The following is a 9,173-nucleotide window of genomic DNA, read 5'->3' as shown; positions in this document are numbered from 1 at the left end:
TTTGGTTGTGATATTTGTGGACAAAGATTCAACAGAAATGCACATCTCAAGACACACATTCGAGTCCATACAGGAGAAAAACCATATAGTTGTGATATTTGCAGTAAAAGATTTTCACAACCAGGGGATCTGAATAGACACACAAAACTCCACACAGGAGACAAACCATTTGGCTGTAGTGTTTGTAGCAAAAGATTTTCACAACCAGGAGATCTAAAGAGACACACAAAACTTCACACAGGAGAGAATCCATTTAACTGCAATGTGTGTGGTAAGAGATTTTTGGGGAAGACACATTTTAAGAATCACATGAGGATCCATACCGGAGAGAAACCATTTGGTTGTGGTGTTTGTGGTAAAAGATTTTCACAACCAGGGGATCTGAAGAGACACACAAGAATCCATACAGGAGAGAAACCATTTGGTTGTGATGTTTGTGGTGAAAGATTTAGCCTAGAGGGAAATCTAAGGAGACACATGAGACTCCACGCAGGAGTGGACTTATTTGGTTTACGTGAAAATTTTACATCACAGGGAAATCTGGACGGACACGGAGAAGCTGCTGCTCTGTCACTTAACATTCCTCTAGCTCCAGTTAAACCAGAAGTCACAGGGGTTTACCAGGTACCTGAGTCCTAAACGTACCTGACTGCAGTGTGAAAACAAGCACAACTTTATCAAATTTGCAGCTAAATCAGCCGTTTCAGCCACCCTGCATAGATGGTCTCACCATCGAGTGTGCTGGGTGTAGGTGAAACTCACATCCCAGCATGCACTGAAGCTGAAAATTCTTGTTATTATTGTGTTCAATTGTTATTGTTGTTATTCTAACTTACAATGTGTTCTGCAACCTTTCCACAGTTCTTCACATTTTGCATGCTCTAGCACAGTTAATCACTGCAAGTGATTGATTACTCCGCCAGTGTTACATGTGCGATTTTTAAGACTCATCGACAGTTATCTAATGACTTAATGCAAGACTAATATTTAATTTCATTACAATAATAAATCGCATCAAGTGAGAAACCATCTCCCTTCTTTGTTTTTCTTATCTGAAAATCTTGACAATACATATTGCACTAGTTGACTTTCACTACAATATGATTATTTCAATTGTATCACATCATTGGCATCTTTGTTTTCTTTGAACATGCATTTCAAAAACTCAAATATGCATTAATATCTCACAATGAAACTGCAATAGAAACTAATTTGATCCACACAATGTTGTTAAGAGTGCTAGGAATTCAGATTTCTGTAATTGGAAGTCTTCTGAAGTTTTTTTCTTGATGGTATGCTATAGTAATAAATTGCATCAATTAAATATCAATTAACATCAATAGTTAAGGTAAAGCTAACTGGTATTATACAAGTGCTATCAAAATTTTTCAAAATAAGCATTTATAATCTTTTAGTAAAAACCACTATTATGGCTTGAATGTCACCTGAAGCCCTCAAACTACTTCAGTTTATCTTTTTAAAAGAAAAACAAAGTGAAACATTTACCAGGTACCATTCTGCCACACTTTATAAGAAATATTGCCATGTACTTAATCAGACAACAATTAAAATTTCAAGCATTTCTTTGAACACTAATCTGCAATTTTCCTGATGGAATAGTTTCTGCTATATCCTGTCTGAGGAGCACTGTTAAAAGTGGAGCAGCTACTCAGCTCCAGTTATTCCCAGAGCCGCATACTGTGTAACCCATCCTCACTCTTATTATTGTAAGCTCTCACTAAATGCAACAGAAATAGCCACCCCATCTGCAATTTAACTCACTTTTATTGTGTATATATACTAGAACATTTTGTATTTTCACACTTCTTTTGAGGGGTAGATGATTAGGGTTACTGGACAGGAAAATTCTGCTTTTACAGTAAGATAGTCAATTATAAGTTTGAGTACTTTTACTGTTAATACCACAATGTATTTTTCTGACTATACTCACATACTTTCCTCTGAAGAAACATTTTCAGTGCAGTACTTTTAGTTCAGGAAAGGATCCATTACCTCTATCTATCAACAAACACTTAATAATTACAGAACTCGGTTTGTTTTGACTAGTCTCTGAAAGTTGATGTGTGGTGTTGGTGAAGACAAATAGAGTGTTACTACTGGTTCCTGATAGTCTATTTTCTAAGTTTTAATTTTGTGTTTATTTCTGCTACTTTACTGTACTGATAGCAGAATACAATCCCGTTCTTTTAAATGATTGTGTAGCTGCAATTTGCAGTGTTTGTAAGCCAATAGGGTAACTAAGAATAATATTTTATGAAGACAAACGCAGGAGGAAACATGCAAGCATTCAACTCACATGACGAAAGGTGCAAACAGTGATAGATATACAGTAGCTGTTTGGAATATTTTGCTTATAAAGCAGCGCAAGTGACATTTATACCGATAAGCAGAATCAAAATCAAAATTTTCCAAAGATTTCGTTGGAATCTGAATTTTGGAACCAGTTGTAAGTTGGAATCGGTTCACAATATCCAGCCTTCACTTCGTGTGCCTGGCTGGTTGAAAGTATAATAAAACTAACTTATTATTGATAATTAATACATTCAACTGGTTTCATTTGATTTGATTTGAGAGTACCAAATTTATCCATCTGTTAAGCCACATGTAGTTCTTGGTTCACACATGTTCATTCACTATTACACATATTTTTTTAAAGTCACCAGCCTTACAGGTGGAACAATGAGGCATCCTGGGATAAAACCAGCTTATAGAATCTCCCAAGTTGACAGTTAATGAAAGCCTCATCAATCTTCATGAAGTCGTTTTTGACTTTTCTAAAAACGGGTAATGTGTGCGACACAGTAAATGTTTAACTCACATGACTGATAAGCTGTTTCTGTTTTTGCTTCTGATACCAACTGACAAGAAAGAATGATTGCAGCTTTTCAGATTGAAAACAACTGCTGAACACCCCTTTCCATGTGTATCATAGCCTCTATTGCCACCTTCTAACAGTCACTACCCAAGCTAGTTCATTAGCCCCAAAGCAGTTACTGGATTTTTTAATGCAGCATTTCGAAAGTTCCCTTCAAATCTGCTTGACAGTTCTTTGGAAACATGGCTGCTAAACAGTGTATGCATCAGCAGCAGTCGATGGATTTAATTCAGGTGAACTTGTGCAAACACTCAGCTGGATCTCCTGCAGTTCAGGTAGCTGAACTGCATCAACAGTGGAAAGATGTTGGTCTGGCTTGCAGTGTGGGTGGTAGTAATCAATTCCATATGATGAAAAACATATAGTCATACCCATTTACAATAACTTACTTCAACTGTCTGTGTCTGTTGGTCAGCAGCTCATCCCCAAAACCAGTCCTGTATGTGTACGTAAACATCCACCAGGGGGTGCAGAAATGTACTATAAGCGTCTTTCCCCTAACATCCAGGGGCGGATTGAAGTAGTAATAGTAACAATAATAGTAGTAGTACAGTAGTAGTTGTAGCCTAGTAGTAATAGTAATAATAATAGTAGTAGTACTAGTAGCCTAGTAGTAATAATAATAGTAGTAGTAGTAGTAGTAGTAGCAATAATAATAATAATGCGTTTCATTTGTAAAGTAGCCTACTTTACATTTCTTTGAGAAATCTCAGTGCTGTGAGATAACAGAGGGCAAGAGGGAGAGAAAGAAGACAGAAGTCACAAATTAATTGAATTGATAAGACAGGTGTCTTCATGGTTTCAAGATGCATTTCAAATGTCAACACATAGTCCACCACATAGTGGGTGGAAAGTGGGCCCTGCTAACATCTGGCAAGTGAACACAAAACAAAGAAACAAACATTAACTTTTCCCATTGTAATGTAAAAATGCAGCATGTACACATATATGATTCAACATGAATAAACGAGCTTTTTTGGTTTGGTGCTTGTACAGAACTGTGCAATTCTTCTTTGAAGGTTGTAATATAAGTATTATTTATTTTTCATTACAGGACATATTGCACGGCAACAGGTATTCAATTATGATATACAAAGTCATTAACTGACAAACAATAAAGAGACAAATTCCTTTCAATTTTTCATAAAATTCTGACTTCAGTGACAGATTCATTCTCGAATGATCAAGCTGTGGTCACATGCACAGCTTCTGCCCCTGTGTGATTTCGTAAGTGTCTATTCAAACTCCCTTGTTGTGTAAATGTTTTACCACAAATATTACAAACAAATGGTTTCTCTCCTGTGTGGATTCTCATGTGTCTCTTCAAACTTCCATGTTGAGTAAATTTTGTTCCACAAACACCACAATTGAACTGTTTCTCTCCTGAGTGAGCTCTGATGTGTATCTTGAGATCATGGTGATGCACAAAATTTTTCCCACACAGATCACAACTGTATGGTTTCTCTCCAGTGTGGACCCTCATATGTCTCTTCACAACCCCCTGCTGAGTAAATCTTTTCCCACAAAAATCACAACCAAATGGCTTCTCTCCTGAATGGACTCTCAAATGTCTCGTCAGAACCCCTTGTTGTGTAAATCTTTTAGCACAAACATGACAACTGTATGGTTTCTCGCCTGTGTGAACTCTTATGTGTCGCTTCAGGTTTTTCTGTTGTGTAAAGGTTTCACTACAAATACCACAAACAAACTGTTTCTTGGCTGTATGATTTCTGATGTGTGATTTAAAACTATACTGGCATCTAATTTGTTTTACAAAAACATCACAGTCAAAAGAATTCTCTCCTGTGTGGTTTTTCATCAATGAATCTATGTTTTGCTTTACTAGGAAACATTTCTTCTTAACTAAACATGGCCCATGTCTCTCAAGAGACCGCTTGTTTTTAAGAGACTTCAAAGTATTTGCACCAGTCTCAGGTGTCCAGTCACTATTTTCATTGTCCTCAGTTGCAAGTCCAAAATCTGATAAAAGTTCCTGCGCATCATCCTCATCACCATTTTTGTCGTCGTCGTCGTCGTCGTCGTCATCATCATCACTGACTTCAGTCTCAGAAGAGTCCTTTTCATCAGTGTTTGGTTCTGTGCTCCTGGTTGGTTCTGGTCCTCTACAGTCCTCTCCATAACTTTCTGTTTTCATCAGTTTAGCTGAGCTGCTAGTTGGAGGCTCTTTCTCTTTGTTGTTTTCACATTGGCTCTGATGAAGCTGTGAGGACTGAGGTTTCTCATCATCATTATCATCTTCACTCTTCACACGTACAGCAGTGAATGGGACCCCAGAGATATCAGTCTCCTCCTGCCCATTAAGCTGCTCTCCCTCTTGACTGGTCCACAGTTCATCCTGTTCCTCCTTTATGTGGAGGGTATCTGGGTCCTCCTGGTCCAGACTGGGGCCACACTCATGGAAAACTTCCTCTTTAACCACCAACAGCTGCTGGACATCTGCAGGCAACACTGAAACACACATGTACATGACAGACACAGATTTCAGCATTTCTAATATTAGTTCAAATATTACTCAACAAGTGGGTGGCCCTTTACGAGGAAATTAGTGAAACATTTGAAAATGATTACTAAGCAGTTTGTGAGAGGTAGACACGTTTGGCAAGCTTCTGATTATCACTTGAAAGCAATCCTTTTAACAATCTAAAACCATAGAGCACTAGTTTTAGATAGCTGTTTTCAGTCCACATTAAAAATGATTATTCTTACCAGCTGTTTGATTGATACTATCCTCTGACTGAAGGGAACTAGGGCATTCAGTCTCCAGATTTTCTTCTGGCTTAGCTGTAGCTGGAGGGGAGTCAAGTGACAGAGCAATAACATCCACGTGTCTCTCCAGACTTTCCTCAGATGTAAATTTTTCACTACCATCAACTGTTTTCTCTCCTGAGTGGACGCTCATGTGTCTCTTCATGTGGAATTTGTGGCTAAATCCTTTGTCACAAACGGTACATTTGAATGGTTTCTCTCCTGTGTGGGCTCGCATATGAGGCTTCAGATCCTCCGGTCGCGAAAATGTTTTACTACAAACTTGACAAAAAAATGGTTTCTCTCCCGTGTGGACTCTTTTGTGTCTGTTCAGATTATATTGCCGTGTAAATCGTTGTCCACAGAAATCACACTCATAAAGTTTCTTTCCTGTGTGATCTCTGATGTATGAATCAGCATTTTGCCTCTCTTCCAAACATTTCTTATAAACTGAACAGCCAGACAAGGTTTTTCCCGAACGATATTTCATGTGTCTCCAAAGAGAACGCTTGTGGAGGAATTGTTTACCACACTCACAGCAGCTAAAGGGTTTTTTGTCAATGTTAGATCCCACTTCGGCATTCAAACCTGACCGAAATGCCCCAATGTCACCATCTTCAGTTTCAGGTCCAAAATATGACAAAGGTTCCTGCCAATCATCATCCTCCAGCTCCTCTTCCTCATCATCATTATCAATAATCTCTGAAGAGTCTGTAGATTTTCCATCAGTATTTGGTTGTATATGACTGTTTGTGTCAGGTTTTTCATCTGGTTCTGGTCCTGCACAGTTCTCTCCATCACTTTCTCTTTTTATTGGCTGAGCTGAATTGCTAGTTGGAGATTCTGCCTGATATTGGATGTGATGAAGCTGTGAGGACTGAGGTTTCTCCTCATCATCTTCACTCTTCACAGGAACAGCGGTGAATGTTAACCTATCAGTCTCCTCCTGGCTGGTCCACAGTTCCTCCTGTTCCTCCTTTATGTGGAGGGTCTCTGGGTTCTGTTGGTCCAAATCAGGGCTCCATTCATCAGGAATTTCTTCTTTAATCACCAACAGCTGCTGGACATCTGCACAGAACACAGAAGCACACATGCACATTATATTTATACAGTGACTTTGTGTATTCTCGGCAGTTTCCAGCACATTTTCTGGAAAACTAGCAAAAGATTGAAACATAAAAAAAGAATATTTGTGTAAATACAATATAAATAAAATAAAGTAAAAATATATAAAAATCAACCTATGTACACTGGTGGTAGTGCAATTTAGGGACAGCTTATTGAGATGACAGTAGTGGAAATGGTCCGGTAAGTGGAAAAAAGTGAAAGATAAAATCTATTTACTTATTTAGTGACTTCTTATTTTCATGTATTTTCTTCTTCTTCTGCTTATTATTATCATTATTATTATTATTATTATTATTGTAGGAGAAAATCTGATCTTCATTCTTTCTTATATAATGTGCCTTGTATGCCAGATTGTGTTTATTGTTATTATCCATCTGCTGTGAGGTTTGTAAACGTTTCTTCAATTTCCAAAATAAATTCGTATGTGCGCATCGTAAACCGCCCGGCTTCTGTGGTGAGGCACATTAGTTCAGTCTTTTTAATTATGTCAACACAAAGCTATTCAGTAATAACAGAGAACCTTTTTTTGGCATTTATCAACCACAGAAAAAACATGACAGCCTCCCTCCCTCCCAGCAGCTAGCAGTTAGCAGTTTCCTCCACATCAGCTGTTCAATCTTCTTACCGGCGGTTTGCTTCAGAACGACGTCCTGCGGCTGATGGAGGCGTTTACTCTGGACTTTTTCCTCCAAACACACACTTCCAGTCCGCTGCTGTTGGACAGAATCCACTTGGTTCATGGTGTCGCTCTGCTGCTCTTCTTTGAAACTAACCGGAGGCTCGGACGGAGGAGCCGCGCCTGCGCAGAACGCGTCACGGCCGGTCTCCGCACGTCACATGTCTGTCAGAGCTGATCGATAAACGTTTTATTGGAGCTGATGGAGACTCGAACAGGGAGACCGATTTGTTTTTATGACAGAATTATTACTGTGTATGATTGGTTATAAACAGGCACCTGCACGGACACCTTTAGTATCCCTTTTTAAAACGAACTTTATTGACAACAGAAAAATGTTACAATATAAAAAACAATACAGGGGGTTATGGGAAAGAATAAAACAAAGGGCTCATAACAAAAGCAGAAATAAAATGTCAAAAAGCAGTCTACATAATACAATATAATCCCATATGTATTCTTTTGTAGTTTTGATTGCTTCAGTATTAATCTACAATGTATAAAATAAATTTTAAAAAATGAACGAGAAGGTATGACCAAACGTGCAATATACACCACCAGTCAGGTGGTGTATATTGCACAGATTCTAGTACATGTAGAGAAATTAATGTTGTTCAGACATTTTTAAATTGACAAATTATTGATAACGTACAGAATGTGTTCATGTTGCACCAGATTGAAATATATCATTTTATTATCCTAAGAATTTACAGAAACATGAACTGTGTTTTATCACATCGTTGTCATTAAAGCAGTTTAGTGTAATGATATAAATTGAAACTTTTTTATTATTATTTTTATTTAAAACCTTTCAGGGGCAACATCATCATGTAACGTGTCATTCTACAGAACTTTTAAGGTACAATAGACCCTGTGCACGTCAAAATGCTAACTTCCGGGTTCTGACCGGGAGGGCTTACAGGTCCTTCCGGAGGCTATTTCGCACCATGGATAACATGGAATCAAAAAAGAAAAACACTGTTTTCTCGGCAAAACAAAAAATCAGATTTCAGCATGTTCAAGGTCGATAGGGGAGGTACTGTAGTGTACCATTATGTTCGGCTTCTGGTGTTTATAACAGTTCTATAAGCCTTCACCGTTTTCCAAAAGACCGGCATTTGCAGGCTCAGTGGATTGCCAAAATTAGACGAAAAAAATGTTTCACACTGAGCTGAGGATCGGGAATATTAGTGCATAGTCACTGATCAAACAGAAAATATCTGATAAACTATAACAACAATCCATGAACTCTTCAATCATTTGTTATTCCGTTTTGACACCTAATCAAATATAGAGGAAATCCAAGCATTTGTCATTTTGTTCAAACAAAACTACAAATATAAAATGTCTTGCTGAACTCGACTAAGTAGCAAAGACTAATGTGTAAAGTGGATTCTAGTAGCTAACTAAGCAAAAAAATAGTAATGTATAAATACTAGAAAATAAAATGATAGGGTACATGTTTGGCAAGCCCTACAGTTAAGCTAGCGCTAGTTATGCAGGATACGATGCCACTTACCTTCAAAGTTATATATGTACTGGGATATATAAAATTTGAATCCCTTTTCCCGTTTGCTTTGAAGAGCTGACGAAAAATCATCAACGAGACGATAAACATCGTCAACAGAAATTTTAGGCAAATTGCCTAGGCATCTGGAAAAGTAAAGTGTACTGCTGGCTTCTTCCATTTTGACAGCGGTGTAAGCG

The 9,173-nt window shown here is 37.9% G+C and overlaps 1 protein-coding gene across 1 annotated transcript; it reads right to left on the bottom strand.

Moving 5' to 3' along the window:
• Positions 1–3,666: 3,666 nt before the first annotated feature.
• On the bottom strand, positions 3,667–7,695 carry LOC110960023 (zinc finger protein 271-like). The gene is made up of 3 exons (XM_022207068.2): positions 7,416–7,695; positions 5,624–6,730; positions 3,667–5,365 (listed from the first exon to the last, which is right to left on the bottom strand). Exons 1-3 carry the CDS (start codon positions 7,528–7,530, stop codon positions 4,080–4,082), a joined length of 2,508 nt encoding a protein of 835 aa, XP_022062760.2. The 5' UTR covers positions 7,531–7,695; the 3' UTR covers positions 3,667–4,079.
• Between the last annotated feature and the right edge of the window lie 1,478 nt (positions 7,696–9,173).

The sequence above is a fragment of the Acanthochromis polyacanthus genome, chromosome 19, assembly GCF_021347895.1.
Source record: "Acanthochromis polyacanthus isolate Apoly-LR-REF ecotype Palm Island chromosome 19, KAUST_Apoly_ChrSc, whole genome shotgun sequence".
NCBI lineage: Eukaryota > Metazoa > Chordata > Actinopteri > Pomacentridae > Acanthochromis > Acanthochromis polyacanthus.
The sequence above is the reverse complement of the archived record's forward strand: the minus strand, read 5'-3'. Positions and strand labels throughout refer to the sequence as shown.

What these genes read in the sequence shown, in the direction of transcription:
- LOC110960023 (XM_022207068.2), bottom strand. Translation starts at nt 7,530, where the DNA reads ATGAACCAAGTGGATTCTGTCCAACAGCAGCGGACTGGAAGTGTGTGT. An exon ending in CGTTCTGAAGCAAACCGCCG is followed by an intron (nt 6,731 to 7,415) that starts GTAAGAAGATTG and finishes TGTTCTGTGCAG; the next exon opens with ATGTCCAGCAGCTGTTGGTG. An exon ending in TAGTATCAATCAAACAGCTG is followed by an intron (nt 5,366 to 5,623) that starts GTAAGAATAATC and finishes TGTGTGTTTCAG; the next exon opens with TGTTGCCTGCAGATGTCCAG.